This window comes from Arvicola amphibius, chromosome 10 (assembly GCF_903992535.2).
Source record: "Arvicola amphibius chromosome 10, mArvAmp1.2, whole genome shotgun sequence".
NCBI lineage: Eukaryota > Metazoa > Chordata > Mammalia > Rodentia > Cricetidae > Arvicola > Arvicola amphibius.
Genome location: NC_052056.1, coordinates 46876386 through 46896831, shown reverse-complemented (window position 1 = coordinate 46896831; position 20446 = coordinate 46876386). Strand labels below are relative to the sequence as shown.

The window sequence follows — 20446 nt, the reverse complement described above, 5'->3', positions numbered from 1 at the left end:
GCATTCTGATACGCAGAGTGTTTGAATTTCCAGTGGGGACACGGGAGAAGCAAAGCGTATCCATTACTAATGGCTTCACACAACCTGATGATGGTCTAGCAGGCCACCCACTCTTCCCACTGCCCCTGAGACAGTAGATGGTCTGACATGTGTTCTCTGTTCTTTCATGTAACAGGAGAGAGGACTTATTATTGGTGTAATGTTTACCCATAAGCTCTGGCTCAATGGTTTTATCTTTGATAAGTAGCCTAGTTAAATTGGAAGGAATGATGGGCAGTGAGGGAGGAAGCAGGAGCTCTGGGCTTTGGGAACAGACATTGGTTTTACTATATTCAGCTTTTGTAGCTTTAATTTGCTTTTATTCTTTGATAATGCTAATTATGCATTAAGAATTATGCATAGTCTTGGTTGGATGGAGAAATTGTATCATCGCTTCAGTTTATCTACCAAATCTCTAACCAACTAATACTTCGTAATTCTTTGCTAAGGTAGTCTGATCACTTTTAGGAACCAAGCCAAGAATTTCTGTTTCTTTTCTCTTTATTTCTTCTTCTTCTGTTTTAATTGCCTGTAGCTTGTCCTGCTGGGTCTTTTAGATGCTCATCCGGTTTGTGCGTCCCCCAGGCCCAGCGCTGTGATGGGGTAAATGACTGCTTCGATGAAAGTGACGAGCTTTTCTGTGGTAGGTGGAATATGACTTTGTTATGAAGAAGTCACTCCTTGGAATCTTTGCTGCTGCTGGCTAACACCAGTGTCTGTAGTTGCTCTGCAATCACTAGCTATCCCAAGACTCAATGGCGTAATTAACCCCATCATTTATTCTTCATCTCGCATTCATGAGTCGCAGAGGCTCAGCTTAACTGAGTGGCTCAGGTTCAAGCACTGGGCCGTTCTGTACTGAGTCCTTCCAGGCGGGGATTATGGCTAATCTTTATGGTGTTTTCTTTCATTGAACCAAGGAACTAGTAGTAACAAAAGCAAGGAAAAGTAACCAGAAACATGTGACTTCCCATATGGCCTGGCCTTGAAAAGTTTATCTCACATTCCATAGCTCAGAAGTCACCGAGCTGTGCCCATAGTCAAGAGGGATGGAAATCACTTTTCATACCCCAGGGCTGTGGCATTACTCTGACTGTGGGGACTAACGTCTTGTGGATAATGACCTATGTCAACACAATCCTTATGTCAAAGCTCAGAACCTTCTCCTTGAAGAGCTCAAAATCTGCAAGAAGTAAATTCAGTGTGGTTGCTCTTGGAACACAGACATGCTGAACAAGCTGGATTTATTTACATTTTCTGTTATAGTGACTTTTTTATTGAAAAAGTTTCTTTCATAAAATATATTGATAAAGATTTTCCCTCTCCCATTCTTCTTAGACCCTGTCCACTTCTCCACCAGTTCTACCCTCTTTCTCTCTCTTTACAAAACAAGCAAAGAAAACAGAACAGCAAAAAGTCAACAGAAAAAAACCCCACAAGAAACACACATACACACACAGACACATACACAGACACAAAAACAAAACCCATAAAAGTACAAAATTGGAAACCATAATTTGTAACCAAAAGATCGGTAAGGTAGAAAAAGAAAAATACCAAACAAAGCAATAGGAGAGAAAAAGTCTACAAAAATTCCACTGAGTTTGTTCTATGTTGGCTATCTACTGTTAGGCCTGTGGCCAGCCCTTCAAGTGTAGTTAGTATACCCAGTGAGAATCTGCTGGAATAAAATAATTTTTCCTTTGCAAGCAGACGCCAATTGGAGATAGCATCTTGGTTAGCTCCTCTCCATTTCCCCTTCCCAGTGCTGAGATCCAGTCTGGCTTGAAGTTCTGGAGGTTCTGTGCCTGCTACCACAGTCTTGTGAGCTCATATGTGCACTAGGCCTGCCGTGTCTGAAGACACTGCTGTCTTACATTCTTCCTGCCTCCTCCTCCACACATACACTGATATCATGCTGGTAACGACAAAGGAATGGATACAAGATAGTCCTAGTCTAGATAGAGGATTTATAGCTTGGTTTTTCATTGTCATTTGTAACCTGTCCCTGAATTTATTTCTAGTTTCAGGGAATGATATTTAGAAGATAACTTTGCAGGACAATATAAAGTTATTGTCAACCTTTTTGCCCATGTTTAAATATTCTTGTAACAGTGACAGTATGCAATTTTTCCATATGTTTGGACAGACATTATATTTATTATACTGCAACTATTTAAAATTATTTTCATAAAATAATCCATTTCTCTACAATTTTGTGTATATGTGTGTTACTGGAATCAAGCCTAGTGTCTTTCTTATACTAGGCAAGTACTCTAACACTGAACTATATGCCTAACTCCTTTGTATACTTTTAAATTGAAAAAAAAAAACCAAAATCTTTTTAATTTATGGCTTATTAGCACTCTAAATGTATAAAATCTTCTATTTCTTTTCTATTTTTTCTTTTTCTTTCTTGTATTTTTGGGCAGGGGGTGTGTACTTTTTGGGACCGAGATTCCAGGTTAGCCTCAAACTTATAAGAGATCCTTCTAACTCCTTGTCTTGAGTGCTGGGATAAAGGCATGCACTGCCACAGCCTGGCTTCTATTTTTTAAGAAAATAGATGCTGTCAGTTTTAGTGGTTGAAGGTTTCTCTTTTTTTCACTACTGCTCTCTGCTCTGATGCTCCAGACAAAAGCCATTGCCATTACTTTATAAGGACTAATATTTTTATCATTATATTTCACTGCATCAATTTTGAAGCTATCCTCCGGTTGTCAGCTGGGCCCTGTTGGAGACAACCAACTATTTCAAGGTAGCAGTGTACTTTCCTCACTCTTCAGAGGGGCTAGGATGAGAAATACTCTGGTGACCCAGGCAGAGACAGTAAAAGTGCTAATTTCACAATCCCGAAATCACTGTGAAAACGTCCCTTCTACAGGCGCTTGATGTTGGGCCAAAATTATCTCAGAGCCTATGCCTTGAAGACTATAGGGCAGAAAAAAAGCCTGGCTTGAGTTTGAGAACTGGGTAGATGCCCCTCCAGGCAGGAGGAGGGTTTGGCTGCCTCTCATTGACTGGAGGTACCCCCATCTCACAGGATGTCACTTCACATATATAAGCTGACGCTCACAGTAATAAACTGAGTTCCTGCTTTGACTCGACTCCCTAGCACGTCTGATTGTCCTGCATCGTGGTGCTGCAGAATGGGGCGGATAGTGCACTCACTTTTCCTGGGGAATAAGGAGGCTCAGGAAGCCTAGCATTTGCTGGTGCACTGTGCCTGCTGTGGCTGTGAAGGTAATTCAAGATGCATGTCAAAAAGGAAGTGGTGGTGTTTAGGGTATACATCTATCAGAATAAAACAATTTTAAAGTGCTTTCACATTAATTCATTCACCAAGCTTTTTGTGAACACCTATTATTTTTGGTTAGGGACCCAAGGTAAAGAAATGAATGAGACAAAAGCTCCCATTTCAATCCCCTGCACCTTATTCAGGAGGGTTGGCAAGTTCAACTCAGGTCATAGCTGATGAGGAGGATTATTTTTCTTAGAAAAGGGTTACTTATGCCAGGCATGGTGGAGTACATCTTTAAACCTGTCACTCAGGAGGTAGAGGCAAGAGGATCTCCTTGAGTTCAGGGGTCAGCCTGGTCTGCATAGTGAGTTCCAGGTTAGCTAAGGTTACGCAGTGAGATCTTATCTCAAAAGGAAAACAAAATATGATTCTTTATGAAGCAATGAGTTGACGTGACATAAACCACCTGATTTAAACGCACTTACACAATAGCAAAACCAAGACCCGAAAAAGTAGTTACACCGAACTTCTGCTTCCTTCCAGGGATGTGTCATTTCAAGAAAAAACACACTCTGTCACTCCCCTGCATTTGCCACGTTAAGGTTCACAGCTTAAGAGGGACACTGCTGGTCGTCAGGGAGACCAGCTGATGTCCTGTGTTCATAACTTGTCTGTCTCTCACCACAGTGACTGCCAAACCTGCCTGCAATGCCAGCATCTTCCGGCAGCGCGGCCCTCTGGTCTGTGATGGCTTCTGGGACTGTGAGGATGGCCAGGATGAGCAGAACTGCACTCGGAGTGAGCAAGACACACAGGGCTCTGTTCTTTCTGTAGCACCTCAGTCAGCCAAAAGCTCTGTTGCATTCAGAGAGATCATCTTGCCCCAGTTTCCCCAGACTGTTCTCAGTTTTAGCCCTGATATCTCTTGTTCGGAGAATCCTATCCAGCCTAAAAAAACAATGACATACTTGCTCACAGTAGGTGGGGTGGAATTGGATGTGCTCCCGTGCAAATATTGGCATATTTTCATGGTTTTACTGGCTTTTCATGCTAGCTGTAGGTTAGACAATGACGGTCTGTCAGAGAGGAGCCTGCCAGACACTGTGAGGACTCCTGCTAATACGGCTGTAGAAAGTTAACCCCATAGGTTGTGAACAAATGCATTGTAAAATTCAGAGTATCACTTCATTATTTTTCCCGTAAAAAGACAGCATGTGATGTGAATGTGACTTTTTTGTTTCTTAGAGAATAAAACTAAGCGATAGCTAAGAGGCCATGACCCAAGGCCGTTGATATGGTCAATTTTTTTTTTTTTATTTTGTGTTCATCATGAGTGTGGAGAGGCAGTTGGAATGATTCTCAGCTGTGTGCTATTGGCCTGCCTTCCAAGGGATCTGCTTAGGTGAAGAAACATGTCCCTGTGGGGTTCCCCATTTATTCTGCCAGCCTTTTTCAGAGCAGAAAACACGGGTGCTGTGACTATAACTCTTCGCAGAGTTCCATGTCATTCCCTCAAATCTGTTTCTGGCTAGAAGCAACAACAGCAACAACAACAAAAACCCAAAGTGTTCCTTCTTTTTGCTCATTTTTAGGCATCCCGTGCACCAACAGGACCTTTAAGTGCAGCAATGACATCTGCTTCAGGAAACAAAATGCGCAGTGTGATGGGATCGTGGATTGTCCAGACGGAAGTGACGAAGAGGGCTGCAGTGCGTAGCAGTGGCTTCTTTTGCTTCATGTCTCTCTCTTCCTTCATCCACTGGTCATGTCCATGGCCTCAGAGTACCATTCCTCAAACAGAGGTTGCTCTGGATCTAGGAAATAACAATACTTATTGGTGACCTGAATCCGACATTATTCCAAAGAAATAAAAACCTCTGAGGTTTGTTCCAGCTTCCTCCTTGATAAAAGAGTTAACACACAAGAAAATCAAGGAGGAAATCACCTGTGTGTAAAGCAGTGGACTCCAGTGGATGACTTTTAGCTATGACTCTCCATAAGGACAACACCAAAGTTCTTTATGCCAGATGTCCTCCTCAGCCATGTGACCTTTCATTAATCATGAGGCAACAGGTTCACGATCCATCCTTTTTGATGCCATTTACACTGAAAAGCAAGGGCTCTGATAACTAAATTTCAGTAGCTGTCCACTTCTTGGACTTACAAATTCTCTTCTAAATGACCTTCTCTCAGATTAGCACAACTTCAAAGACAGTCTCAGTTCTTTTAGATTTGGAAGTTACTGTTTCTTTCCCACATCACCTAACTCCATGAGCTGCTGATTATGTCAGCTGTTACTACAAGGCCTTCCTACCCCATATGCATCAGCGTAGAGACTCCAAGTCAGGGCATGCTCTCAGGAGCAAAGGAGGGGTGCTGTGTTGGCCCTGATTCCAGATAGACCTATAGATTTCCTCTCTGCTAGATATGCAGGAGATTGCCAACTGATGGCTTGATGACTCAGTTCCCAACACAGCCATAATGTGATTGAATTTCTGGTTCTCTGTGTGTGTTTCTGTTTCTGTCTGCCTTTCAGTCATATGACCCTTCCTCTCCTAAAGGCTGTAGCAGGGGCTCTTCCTCCCTCCATCGCATCGTTGGGGGTTCTGACTCCCAAGAAGGGACCTGGCCATGGCAGGTCAGCCTTCACTTTGTTGGATCAGCCTACTGTGGTGCCTCCGTCATCTCCAGGGAGTGGCTTCTCTCAGCAGCCCACTGTTTCCACGGAAACAGGTAGGCTGTCCCAATCTTTACTCTCAAAACCATATATCTGACCTCCAGTTTGGGGAAAAAGCTTTCTAGTGGAAATGAACAATTTAGTTGGTTTCCTTTATGTCTTTGGGTGGGGGGGGGGGACCAGTTATACGCCAGTTTTGTTTTTAGATACCATTGATATAAAGAAAAAGAACACAACGGAATCACCAAGGCTGGAGATACTTTCATTAGGCTGAGGAAATGGAGACTGGCTTTGAAACCACAGGGGCAAACCCAAGTCAGTGTACGGAATGTAGAGGAGGGCAGTACTGGAGGATAGTTGGAGAGCATGGATCTCTTTTGGATGAGGCAGGGGTACCAGAAGCCAGGACTGGCATCAGAAGGACTCTGTTTGCCTTTGCCTGTAGGGTTGTTAAGGGACAGATTCTCTTTGAACTAAGGGTAAAGGCAAAACATTAAAAAAATAAAAAAGAAAACCTCACTTAAAACCTTACTCCTAAGACTAGAGAGATGACTCAGCAGTAAGAGCACTGGCTGTTGCTTCAGAGGACCTGGGTTCATTTTCCAGCACCAACATGGCTTATACTGTCTGGGACTCCAGTTCCAGGGTACCTGGCACCCTCACATAGACATACATGCAGGCAAAACACCAGTGAACACAAAAATAAATAAATCTAAAAACAAAAAAATTAAAAAAGACAAACCAACAAACAAATATCTTAAACCTGTCTAAGATCTGCTGGATCTTAAGTAAAACAAAACACTAATTAATCCAAAATTTTAAGTAGAGTATTACAGTGAAGTTATACAATTTGAATCTTAGCTTTCCCTGGAACTTACAGGATTCATGCTAATTATTGAAGTAACTTCATCAATAAGTAAAATAACTGCTCCAAATATGATGCTAGTCTTTCTCTGAACCACATCCTTAGCTTTCTTCCAAAGTTTCCATGTCCTCTGCGCCCATATTCTCCCTGGTTGCTACACTGATTCTGTGGGAGACTGAAGCTTAAAAGGGAGTTCTGTGCCCCTTTCAGATGGACTGGCAAAGGCCTGAGCAACCACTACACCAATCTGCAAAAATTCTGATAGCTCACAGGAAAGTTTTTCAATAATGTTCTGAGGCTTAAAGCCCTTCAGTGTCTAATCTGTTGATAGTCATTTCATTTGAATTTTAAAAAAGGGGCCCCAAACAATACCTTACTGTCCTTGTGTGTCTATATTATTAGCATAAATAAAAGAGTAACAAATTAATTGAAGACACCCATATTTTTGACCTGTGTGTTGTTGGTTCATGAGAGGACAGAAGGCAAGAAAATTTTGAGGTATTTTCTCAAAATACCACTGAGAGAATTTTCTGGAATACAGCTATAACTTGCTATTACTATGATAACTTACATCATTTCTGTGTTAGCAAGGAGACAAGGGAGGTTGTGGATCTTGCTATGACACTGAACAGAACCAGGGTTTAAGACAGGGCTTGGCAGTAAGGCCCTCCTCTGTGCATCCTGATCATGGCTCTGTAAGTACTTGCTTTCAGACAGTTACTAACCCTGTGCTTCTTTCCTTTTCTACCAGGCTGTCTGACCCCACTCCATGGACTGCACACCTTGGGATGTATGTGCAGGGGAGCGCCAAGTTTGTCTCTCCACTGAGAAGGATTGTGGTCCACGAATACTATAACAGTCAAACCTTTGACTATGATATTGCTTTGCTACAGCTCAGTATAGCCTGGCCTGAGACCCTGAAACAGATCATTCAGCCAATATGTCTTCCCCCAGCTGGCCAGAAAGTGCGCAGTGGGGAGAAGTGCTGGGTGACTGGCTGGGGGCGGAGGCACGAAGCAGGTGTGTATGAGTGAATGGTCACTCCCCTGCCCTACAAAGGGAAGACATCTGGGCCCTCCTAATGCTTTGGCATTCCCAGGGATGATTGAGTATACATCTCAGTGAAGAGGGAGGCCCTGGAAGGGGGTATTATTATCTGTGTTTTTTTGACCGTTTTACCTGTCCTCCAACAAGCAGGACTCAATTAATAAAGGGAGAGAGGAATTTTATGAGCAAGGCAGGACTGGCCATGAGCCCTTTTCAAACTCAGGAGTTTCAAACTTTAGACAATTTTTTTTGTTTTTTATTTTTAGGCTTCCTTTTCATCTAAAGAAGTGATTCATTTTGTAAAGGAGAGAGCATACATATGCATACCCTACTGTGCCAGTCCAGACAGCTGTCTGGAAGGTTATGTAAGCATGTCTCACACCAGGACTAGCAACCAAGGGATGGGAGTGAGAAAGAAATCCAGCCAGGGGCCACCTCAGACTGCAAATTCTGACCCAGGCATCACAGCATCTTAGGTCAGTCCCCCCAGTGGGGATGGCTTTTTGCAATCCCTTCACACATCCAGAAAAGGAATCTTTTCTGGCAGGTAAAGGTCAAGCTGTATGCTTGGGAAGCCTCACTATCCAACTTGCCCAGGTTTCCCCTGGCTCATGATTTGTAGCTGAATTTAAATACACAGTGAGGAAGAGAATCCAAAACTGCCTGAATGTTTCCCCAAGGGTTAGTGCTCAAGTATTGCTCCTGGGATCTCAGATCCCTTTGATGTCTTTTCCAAGGCGAAAGGGCAGGTATAGTACATGAAAATTTTCAGTTTGTTCCTGAGCTTTGGTGTGGTACTCTAAAGATCCTCTCTGGTGGTTTCTCAGAGTCTCAGCACCCTTGTGAACTTATGGAAGTAATGACGTTTGCTATCAAATGGAGGTTGCTGAGGTCTAAGAATCCCAAGGAGGGACAGCAGCTGTTCACACACTTGTAACTCTGCTTACATGTTGTTGTGCCTGGTGATTTTATTGACTTAGTTTGCTTTTCTATTGCTGTGAGAAACACTATGACCAAAAGCAAGCTGAGGAGGAAAGGGTTTATTTTACTGCACTAAGATTTTTTACAGACCATTATTAAAAAAAAGTGAGAGCAAGAATTTGAGGCAGGAAGGAACCTGGAGGCAGAAACCGAAACACAGAGACAATGGAGGGATGAGGCTTCCTGGCTTGCTGCTCGGGCTTTTATTCAGCATTCTCTCTCTTTCCTTCCTTCCTTCCTTCCTTCCTTCCTTCCTTCCTTCCTTCCTTCCTTCCTTCCTTCCCTCCCTCCCTCCCTCCCTCCCTCTCTCTCTCTCTCTCTCTCTTTTTCTTTCTTTCTTTCTAATTTTTTTTGAGACAGGTTTTCTCTGTGTATAGCACTAGCTGTCTGGAACTCGCTCTGTAGACCAGGCTGGCCTCAAAGGCATAGAGATCTGCCTGCCTCTGCCTGCCCGGCCTCAGCTGCCTTTCTTATACCTCCCAGGACCACCTGCCCAGGGATGTATCTGAATCCTTTCCCATCAATCATTAATTAAAATGCTCTACAAACCTGTCTGAAAGTCAGTCTGAATGGGGGCGTTTTCTTAATTGAGGTTCTCTGTTTTCAGATGACTCCAGTTTTTGTCAAGTTGATAAAAATATAACCAATACTTTCGTCATCTCTCACTAGTGGAAGAGACTATCCAACTCACTCGAGACAGAGTCATGATGAGCATGAGTGTATATGTATGTTTTTGACTCATTATAGGCAGGCAAGTTAGAAAGGAAGAAGCCATAGAAAAGCAAGTCACTTTTAGGGCTTCCTTGGAGATTTTCATGAATCAGCTGTATACTTCCCTTTGAGGAGCACTCTTGGACTATAAACACAGGTACTAAACGTTGCTAGGGCTCAGTCCCACAGGACACAGTGGCCAAGGTGCTGAAGCCAAATCTTTGGCTGTGTTCTGCTGTTCCTTGCTAATTGTGTACCACTGGGCAAGACCTGAATCTCACAAGGCTTCATTTCTTTGGAAGCAAAATGGGGCTAATAGAATTCACCTCCAGAGACGCACAATGAGGCCTCAAGGAGAAAATCTGAGCTGATTGCGCAGGTGAAACCTGGAAGAAGTGTAATCCTTACTGTCACCACGATATCCATCCTCCTGTGTCTTTCAGATAAGAAAGGCTCCCCTGTTTTGCAGCAAGCAGAGGTAGAGCTCATTGATCAAACCGTCTGTGTTTCCACCTACGGGATCATCACGTCCAGGATGCTCTGTGCAGGGGTTATGTCTGGCAAGAGCGATGCCTGCAAAGTAAGTCTTCTGCCTTCCCCTCGCCTAGCATGTCATGCTTGCCGTAAACACATTCACATTCGATCTACACAATACCGGAGCTATCTAGGGAAGGCCTTGTCCTTCCTTCATCTGAATTACCCAGATGCTAATTATGAGTCAGTTGCCTAAGACCAGGGAAACATGGAAGAAGAACAGCTTTTAAAAATTACCATCCACTTATAAGTGAGTACATACCATGTTTGCTTTTCTCAGTCCGGGTTTCTTCACCATCCAGGAAGGAAATTTGCCTTCAAATTTCCTGGTGTCCTTGCTTTTAACAGCTAAGTAACAATTCGTTGTGTAAATGTACCACATTATTTTTTAAACCACCCCTCAGCTAAGGGACATCTAGGTTGTTTCCAGGTTCTAGCTATTACAAATAAAGCTGTTGTGAACATAGCTGAGCAAGTGTCCTTGTGGTATGATTGAGCATTCTTTGGGTATATACTGAAGAGTGGTTTAGCTGGGTCTTGTGGTAGACTGATTTCCAGTTTTCTGAGATATCACTACACTTACTTTCAAAGTGACTGTACAAGTTTGCACTCCCACCAGCAAAGGAAGAATGTTCCCCTTGCTCCATGTCTTCTCCAGCATGAACTGTAGCTTGGTCCTCTTGTGGAACTCCTAACAGGGGGGACAGGGGTTTCTCTGACTCTTACTGGCTTCTGGGACCCTACTTCTCATACTGAGTGGCTTTTGGGACCTTACTCCTCATACTGGGTTGCCTTGACCAGCCTTAATGCACAGGGAGGTACTTAGTCTTACTGCAACTTGTTATGCCATGTTTTGTCTATACTCATGCGAGACCTGCCCTTTCCTAAACAGAAATGGATGAGGGGATTGGAAAGGTGGGAACAGAAGGGGGCTGAGGGGAGGGACTGGAAGGAGAGGAATGAGGAGAAACACAGCTGGGATGTAAAAGAAATAAATAAATTCATTTAAAAATAAAAGAATAGACAGAAAAAATATCATACACACATAGATACACACAGAGTACTTCAATGTTGTTACTTGTTCGCTTAGCACCAAAACTATAGGGTTCATTTTGATGCATATTCTGGGGAAGGGAAGAGGAAGGAGGCCGAGTCAGAGCACACTCATGTAGGCTCCACGGTTGCCCTGGGAGCAATGAGGATAGCTGTAGGATACTACTTTGAGCCTTTAATTCCAATCTGTACAGATCCCTTCCTGATGTACAATGAACAACTAAAGGATGTAGAGCACAAAGAGCAGTGGCGGCCTTTCCCACATCTTGCCGACTTTAGTTGCAATGCCAGCACCTCATCTTATCATACTGATATAGCAAGTACTGGGCAAGGTTCTGTATATAGATTCCTTCACATCACCCCTTTACCCTTATCCTATAGCAGAGCGTAAATAGAGCCCCTCCACGTTACACAGCCAGTGACTGTGCCTGGGTGGGATGGGAACCCGTTCCTTTCTTAATCCTAATGTTACTGTACATCAGGTGCTCATTGTGGCTGGCCAACTATATAGCTGTGTTCTACACAAGAGCACAGGATTGGGCATTAAATCAGACCTATAGAGCTGGCAACAACAATAATGACCCAATTTCTCTATTAGTCAGAATCTACCTAACGAATTATGAAATTTTTGAATGGAGATACAGGGGATACTCTCTTACCTTCATATCCAAGCTGTAACTTTACCCACCCTCCAAAATAGAAACACAAAACCCCAGATATTGCACTTAAAGATCTAGGATGTAGGGACTGTTTGACCCTTAAATTATTATAGTTTTTGCTCTGTGGAACCGAGATGTCAGAGGCATTCCCAGATGAAAACATTTGGCAGCCAGCAGCTCTTGGGGTGGCTTAAGTCGATCTGGATGACTAAGTCATTTCTCGTTTCACCTTGGGTCAATGAGTCAGCTGCTGAAGCTGAATGGCCCACAGATGGAAGTCAGTCTTCCATGATTTGTATGATAATGAAATGAACCCAGACACTACCGGGCATATAGCCGTCGCTAATTAGATATCAGCCCCTAGGATTGCTAGTATTTTTTGTTGCTGCAATGACTACTAGTAGTTAATTCTTTGAAGATTGGTGAGAATTGCTTTCTCCTTCATAGTGGTCACACAAGCAAAATCATGTTGGAATGAGCACAATGTATCTGACACCTAAATGCTGGACTTGGTGCTCATGAGACACATGCCATCATGTTCACATTATCTTTTTGTGTAGGGAGATTCAGGTGGACCCTTGTCTTGCCGAAGAAAGAGTGATGGAAAATGGATTCTGACCGGCATTGTTAGCTGGGGACATGGATGTGGAAGACCAAATTTTCCTGGTGTTTACACAAGGGTGTCAAACTTTGTTCCCTGGATCCATAAGTATGTCCCTTCTCTTTTGTAACTGTACCAGTTGGATTTTTAACTGTGGTTTATGTGATCGATTCTTGAAAAAGAATGTAATTATCATCAATAAAACGAATCCTATTTTTCAACCGGAAATGCCGGATTAAGCTCGTCTGATATTCATTGCAAGGTAAACAAATTAATATGTATTCCATAAAAATTCCCCAAGGATGTAATGATATTCATTCTAAGATGTCAAAATGTTATTGGTTCATAGATGGAAGAAAACTTAAGTCCTGTCACAAACCAAGCTTCTAAAGTAAAGTGAGAACTAAGATAGGCGTCCTTCGTATGTGTTCCAGTGAGAGCAGAGATGCTTGCAAGGATGGAGACAAGTACGGCACACAGCTAAGATATTTCAGGGAAGCCTTACCTGACTGTTGGCATTCTCACAAAACCCAATGCACAAAACAGTGGTACCTCACAAACAGACATAAGGCAAAATTCACTAACTGGCAGAGGAGGAAGGGACGGTGTTGCTTTCCAGTCCAATTTGCTCTGCCCACATCATGTCGGACCATGGCTGTAGAGGGGCATGCTGTATACGGAGAAACTAATCTACCTGTGCACAAAACTAAGCATGGATCCACCCCAGACAAGACTATGGGTTTGCAATCCTCACTAGAGTGGTAGAAAGCTGTATGGCCAGAGGTGGACGGAAATACGCCCGTGGAATTTTGATCTTGATAGTGGTGGCCAACAGCGAAAGGCCAAAGGCATTTTGGGTAAGTGTTCTGAAGGTCAAACTTCTCCGGTATGTTATCTCCTGGCTTTTGGTTGTTTTAGTAAAATTTAAATTGTCAAGATTTTCTTTTATTTTCAAAGTTAGTAATGATTTGAAAAACAGTACGTCTACAGTACCTGCTCAACACATTCTAGTTCTTGATTTACCTTAATTTAGAGAGCTTCTATATCCTAGAATAATATTTTCATTGTCAGAGTCCAGAGGTAACCATAGCACCAAACAAATAAAATGGAGGAAAAAAATATTATTTTCCCTTAAACAAAGTCAAAGGAGAAATAACAATACTATTATTAAACAGGGCTCAGAATACTGCATAGAACTGCAGAGAAAATTCAAAAATGAAAGGAGAGAGAGCAGGATGTGTTATTTCCCAAATTAGAAAAAATGACTGGAAAATTCTGACTGCCCTGAGATCATGAATATTTTTGGTTCACAGAACATATTTTGATGTTCTAAAAGACTTTCCTTGGGATTAAGAATAAACATTTGTCTGGTACTGGGGTATGTAACCCAGGGATAGACCATTTACCTGGGATGGATCCCAACACTTAAAAATATTCCCAAGATTTCTGGAGTCCCCAAATTGGTCTTAGTAATTGTGTCTGTTGGGGGAAGGGAATGAGGGAGTGCAATGGCTTGCACAGAAAGTTGAGAGGCAAGGTCTTTGGACCAACACCCAAACCACACTTTGGTGTATACGTACAAATGTAATTCCAGACTCACTAAGCCAGTTGTAAACTATGCATAGGGTGTGGAGGACATTGTGTGTATGTGTGTGCTTACCGACACAGGCGCTGTGTTTTTTTCCCCAGGTGGGGTGTGTTTATGGTCCCTCCTCTCAAAGAGAAACAACGAGTAAATCAGTAACGTTTATGAGTCCTTGCTTCTGCCTGTCACTGTCTTCTCTCCCGAGTAACACCCTGTGCGTGGAAAACTAACACGTTGCTACTTCCCAAACAGGCTGTCCTAACTAAGTACTATCAGCGATACTGGCACTGCCCCTACGGCTGAATCAGCTTGCAAGGGGAATTATGCTGCTGGGTAACACTCATCTTCCTGTGCTCACAACCCAGCAGGCTGCCCGACACACGGAAGATTATTCATGCCTGTTTGTTGATTCGGTAGATGAGCCCCTCGCTAGACAGTGAGAACTGGAGTAAGTCTCAGCAACACAGTGGTCTGGGAGATGGCTCACTGGGAACTGCATCCCGCCCCCAGCCCAGCCAATCCCTTCCTTGCCACAGTCCAGCTTGCAATCAGGCCATGTGATCCAGTCTGGGTCCATCCACAGGGAAACGCATTGCAGGCAGCACCCTGAACAAACCAGAAAAACAGCCCTCTGCTCTGGAGCCCAAGGCAGCAGGGTCCCACCTGCCACTACTTTTCCGGGGTAAAGTCAGCTGTCCAAGGCCAGAGAGCCTCCTCCTGCTGGCTTCGCCCTTCCCCTCCAGGCCAGCCACCACAGGTAGATCTGGAGCCGCCCCAGGTCTACCTGCCGCGCCAGGTGGGTGGAGTGTGAGCTGAGGACTCTCCCTGTCTTGGACTCTGCACCCTTAGGTGCCTGGGTCTTCCCTCTCTGTAGAGCGTCTGTCCTTTGCGCTGCCATGGAAGAGGACAGAGCCCCATCGCCCAGGGAAGAGCTGGAGCTCTCGACGCTGGAGCTGGAGAGGGAGCAGGAAGAACAGACGCCTCTCAGCCTCCAGATCCAGCCTTCCTCCGCGGAGAGCCCTAGCCCAGCCCAGGTAAGGACTTGGGGCTCTGGCGGCATGTGACAGCAGGAAAGGGTCCTGACACCGCTTAAGAGTGCTAGGGCTCCTCCATTCTAACGTCCAGGACACACAAAGAGGGGGGCAGGCTAAAGAAAGCAAAAATGTCTTAGGTTAGACCCCTCCACTACAGGGACCTCACTTAGAGACACTTCAGGAACCTTGGAGTGGGGCGTGGCTGCTCCTTTCAATGGAGAGGAACGATTAGGAGGTAGAGGTACTGTTTGAAAGTTGTAGAATTTTTAAAATTGTTTTTTCTTTCTTTCGCAAGAATAGAGAGTGATGGATTGATTCATATTTGCTCTCTCTCCCTGTTTCCCACCTCTCCCTCCTCTCCCTTCCCCCTCAGTACTCCACCACCACTGGAGGCATACTGTCTACCACTTCCTATAGATATAGGCTCTATGTCCTCAGCCCTCCCCCATCTTCAAACACACTATTTTCGCCTACGTTGGTCATTGCTTCCTCCGGAAGAGAGATAGGCAAAGAACACAAGGAGGAGAACTGCGGCCCGACTGAGGGTTGGTCCTGGCGAATTTACCGGCTCAGAAAAAGGGAAATAATATCAAAGTTTTACCTCAGAAATAGCTTTGCTGTCTTTTCATCTCGGAGGAAGTCCTTGGGGGTGTGCAGGTTGTTAAACTCTTCTGATTCAGCCATGTCAGTGGCTGAACTTTATCCACAGATCAAATACTTGTAAAACATCAGAGAGCTTGAATTCTGAGCGACCTGTCTTCTGAGTAACCCCTAAGGTTAGATGAGTTTTATTGGGCTCACTCAATTCCCAGGACACATCGTTTTAGCCTGGGTTCTCTCACCCTGCTCCACCTTCATCTCTCTTGTGCCCAAGTGCTGATTTTAGTAGAAAATTCAAAGCCTGAAAACTTTACTCTTGGCCCACAGTGATTCCTGGAAACAGAGTGGCAATATCTTACTTCATAAGTACCTTGGAGAATAAGTTGGCACCTTAGGTTTGCATGAACTGGGACCACAGAGGAATGAAGTTTGGAAAATATGGCTGAAGGCAAGTGCAGGTAGCCATAGCCAGGAACTTTCTGTATAATCCTCCAGGGCAGGGTCTGGGCATGGGAATTAGAGCTAATTGTCTCAAGTCAACCAGGCCCAGCACAACCCCAAAGATTTAGCATTCTCCAGAAAAAAAAAAAAAAAACTCATGACCTGGGACAAGGCTGTGAAGCTATATAACATCACAGGCTCCATGCGCTTCTGGGAGCCCTGGGCTGCCCGTGAACAACAGTTGAGAACACGCCACATCCATGCTGAGTATTAGACTTTTATAATTGCTTAGCACCTGTCTTGTGGAGACTGTGCTTTCAGGTCCTAGTGACTTCCTTGTTAGTCAGACGGTACAGATGCGCTAGACTTCCTTGTAATACAGCTTTGTAGGCCACTAAATAGTAAAGTTCTAATGACCCATGGAATGGAGGGAAGGCAAAGGGCTCCCCGAGAACCCAAAGGGCTTTCTAGAAATACTTGAATGGTGGCATTTTAGCAAGGAGAGGGTGGACACCCTCCCCACCATATGTTAATCACCCTCTGTTCTGTAGAACAGGTGGACATGCATTTCAGCATGAAAGGTCAATTAATGGGGTTCAGTAAGGACAGGCTTGCACCAGTCCAGGTTTCAGATGCTTACGATTTTTGTATCAAGGTCTTAAATTGTGTGATAATAGGTTCTGACTTTGATGCTTCTTTAAGTCCTTCTTCTTTCCATACTATATTTGTATATTTGTAACCTGTTTTATGTGAAATACCATAACACGTAAATGTAGTTAACTACTACCAACTTAGAAGGAGCTGTCCTAGTTACCATAAACAACTTGCAACAACCTAAAATCACCCGACAGGGGAGTCTCAGCTGAGTAATTGTATCGGGTTGGTATACGTTTGCAAGGGATTGTCTTGACTGTCAATTGATATTGCAGGGTCCAGGCCACTGTGGGGGCTACCATTCCTAGGGAGGTAGCCCTTAGGCAATAGGAAAACTGGTTAAGCATGAGCGAGTGTGGGAGCCAGCCAACAGCATTCCTCCATGGACTCTTTCAAGTTCCTGCTTGAGCTCCTACCCTGGCTTCCCTCAATGATGGCCTGTGGCCTGGAAGGATAAGTCAAACAAGCCCTTTCTTCTTCCTCTCTGTTGATTTTGCCAGAGTGTTTTATTAGTGACAGAAATGAAAGTGGAGTGGGAGAGGAGGAGGGATGCTAGTTTCCATGGTTTGACAGATGAAAGAACTAAGTGAAAAAACTTAGGCTCTGAGATGCAGCCAAACTGCTCAGGTTCTCATAGTGGAGCCCCCTAAAGTTTGGACCCAGGGATCCAGGGTCTCAAGGTCTATGCTGTTAATCAATTTTAAGAAAATATTGCATTTATTCTCTCTCTCTCTCTCTCTCTCTCTGTGTGTGTGTGTGTGTGTGTTTACATGTGCCATGCTGCACATATGGAAATCAGAGGATGACTTTCTAGAGTCAATTTTTTTCTTCTACCATGCATGTCCCAGGGATTATACTCAGGGTGTCATGCTTGGCTGCAAGGACCTTTACCTGCTGAGCCATCTTGCTGGCCCCTGCTAACTGATCTTATCATGTATAGATAAATACATGTGACTTGATTTATATCATTTCATTTATAGTTGCCTCAATTACAAATTATATTACTAATAAATATATACAGTTAGGTAATATATTTATTTTTTAAATGACGTATGAGGACCAGAATGGCAGATCTGGCTGATGAGGGGGAATTACAGATGGATGGGTAAATGGATGATGGGCAGGGAATAGTACTGAGATCATAAGCATCCCATTACTGTAGGTGTCTTTCTGTTTGGAAAAGGTAAGCTAGGAGAGTATGTGAAGAATTTTTCTTCCTTCCTTAATCTAGATTTGGAATGTAGAGGAAAAGGAATGTGAGCCATTGAACTCCTCTTTGTCAACTGTTATCACAGGTTGATACTGTTGGGCAAAAATTGCTAAAGAAATTGTAGGTGATAAGGTGATTCTGGATTTCTTTTCTGGTTCACCACTTGGGCCCCGACTCAGCAACCTAGAGATGTCTTAAGTGATGGCATCATCATTGCATTAACAATAGCCAAGTAAATTGAGTGTTCTGTGGCGACCAAGGCTTATTTGAGCTAACAAATTAGCCCAATTGCTGTGCATTGTTCAGTCGAGTACAAGAATCAACGGATTCTTTTGTGTTCGGATGAAAGGTGTGTTTAGATTCGATGCCACAGTGAAGAGGTGGAAGTGCAGACTCTCCCGTGTTCTGACAGGTTTACCCCTAGTCTTTACAATAACTGCTCTTAATTGAGCCAAGAAGACAAACGTTTTGGATCAAAGATAGACAGTCCTGCCAATGTCTATGAATGTCACGTGTTTAGTAGTTTACCCAGGGAGGTGGTGGATCTCTTGTTTTCATAGAAAAGTCTTGGAAATTCCATGGCTGTCTAATGCAATTATCGAATGTAAGTTGGAGTTTGCAAGCATATATAGAAGGCGCCTTGTGGAAGAACTTCCCTGAGGCCTCTCAGCAGATCAGTGGTGCACACCAAATTAGATCCAACTAACCTTAACAGCACTCAAACCCTTCATTGTTGGACCTGAGCCATCACTCTAGGCTCATGTTTAAGGATTGGTTTCCAAATGCAACAGTGTACAGCGATAAGGCTTATGGAAAATAATTGGATCCTGAGGGATTTGACTTTACTGACAGGCTTGTCTGTTGCTCAATTCATATTTTTTTTTCCTTTTCAAAAAAGTTTTTATTTATGTTCATTGGTGTTTTGCCTTCATATATATCTGCATGAGGGTGTCAGGTACCCTGGAATTAGAATTATGAACAACTGTAAGCTGCCAAGTGGATTCTGGGAATTGAACCCGGTCCTCTGCAAGAACAGCAAGTACTTTTAATCCCGGAGCCATCTCTCCAATCCCAATTCATAATTTGATGGCATGACTGGGAAATACTGGATACTTTTAGGAGGTAGAGTGTACTAGGAGAGAGTATTTTGGGGGGTTTGTCCCGGAATGTTATGTTTTGTGCCCAACTCTTTTGACATATTTCTCTTTGCTTTCTGATTTCTGAGGTGAATGGCCTCACATTCCCTCATCTGTGGTATTCTGCCATGGAGTTAACTGACCATGGACCCAAACCATGAATACCAAATATTAAACCATAGACCAACTAAATCTCTGAGGTAATTTTTGTTAAAGTTAACACCCAGCTGCTTTGCCGTGGGCGCTAGCTTTTTGCTCTCATCTCAATTTCCTGTCTCTTTCTGCACCTCGTCCCAGTCCTTAGGTAGTTCTGTTATGATCAGCAAATGCTGTTTTCTGGGTTTTTAATACCTTCAAAACCTCTTTCTTCTATACACAATGACAAATATCACATTGTCACGTGTACACTGAAGTTTAAAATGTTGATCTTACAGAAGCAGAGAGCAGAAACATCATTATCCCAGCAAGGGAAAGGAACAGTGGGATGGGGAGCACGTGGTAAATAGGTATAGACAGAGTAAATGCTTCACAATGTTCTGTAGCACAGTAGAGAAATGATGGTTGACAATGACTTGTACATTTTAAAGCAGCTAGTCGAGAGGAGTTTACACATTCTTAACACAAAAGAAATGATAAACATTGGAGCTGATGGATCTACCATTATACCTGACACATGGGTTTGGAACTATCTCATTGAACTCCATAAATATATACAGTTTTTATGTGAGTTATAAATAAATACAAGCCAGGCAGTGGTGGTGCATGCCTTTTAAATCCAGCTCCCAGCATCTTGAGAGGCAGAGGCAGGCAGATCTTTGTGAGTTCAAGGCCAGTCAGGTTTACAAAAGGAGTTCCAGGAAAGTCTGAGCTGTTACACATAGTAACTCTGCCAAAAAAAAAAAAAAAAAAGAAAAGAAATAAAGAAAAAATAGAAACAAATAAAAGAAATACAAAAATTTAAAACTCTAAGAACAAAATCCTGCCTCCCATCTCCCCTTCAGAACTCCCAGAGGGCCTGTGACTAACTTCCTCTCGAGGCTCTATTCCGCCCTGTTCTTAGTTTGATTCAGTGTAGAGTAACCCCTTGAGCTTAAGAGCCAGATGACTGATGACCTGAATTCTGGGTTACTGGTCTCTAGTTGGACTTTGATACTATTTGTCGAAACCCGATGACTACCTCACAATCTCTCTTTACTTTCTAGCCAGACAAGGGCAAGGAAAGTCCCTGGAGTCCCTGTAACAAGACGGTGGTTGGACAATGTAAACTGTGGATGGTCATTGTCACCATTTTCCTGTGTTTCGTCGTAGTGATTACCATAAGCTTATGCCTTATAGGAGGTAAGGATTCCACTGACTCTGTTGACACATTTGAAGACCT

At 43.4% G+C, this 20446-nt stretch overlaps 2 protein-coding genes across 3 annotated transcripts in view; both read left to right on the top strand.

The window, feature by feature from the left end:
• Tmprss7 (transmembrane serine protease 7) overlaps nucleotides 1-12538 on the top strand; it is a 36537-nt gene extending 23999 nt beyond the window's left edge. For both annotated transcript variants that reach the window (XM_038346458.1, XM_038346459.1), the window contains 7 exons: nucleotides 575-682; nucleotides 3968-4078; nucleotides 4873-4989; nucleotides 5842-6013; nucleotides 7574-7842; nucleotides 10005-10141; nucleotides 12368-12538. In XM_038346458.1, the coding sequence (XP_038202386.1) occupies nucleotides 575-682; nucleotides 3968-4078; nucleotides 4873-4989; nucleotides 5842-6013; nucleotides 7574-7842; nucleotides 10005-10141; nucleotides 12368-12538 (1085 nt within the window). The remainder of the gene's footprint in view (nucleotides 1-574; nucleotides 683-3967; nucleotides 4079-4872; nucleotides 4990-5841; nucleotides 6014-7573; nucleotides 7843-10004; nucleotides 10142-12367) is intronic.
• Nucleotides 12539-14577: 2039 nt separating this feature from the next.
• Nucleotides 14578-20446, top strand: part of C10H3orf52 (chromosome 10 C3orf52 homolog) — a 32933-nt gene continuing 27064 nt past the window's right edge. The window contains exons 1-3 of the mRNA XM_038346460.1: nucleotides 14578-14675; nucleotides 14868-15027; nucleotides 20271-20406. Of these exons, the coding sequence (XP_038202388.1) occupies nucleotides 14890-15027; nucleotides 20271-20406 (274 nt within the window). The 5' untranslated portion in view covers nucleotides 14578-14675; nucleotides 14868-14889. The remainder of the gene's footprint in view (nucleotides 14676-14867; nucleotides 15028-20270; nucleotides 20407-20446) is intronic.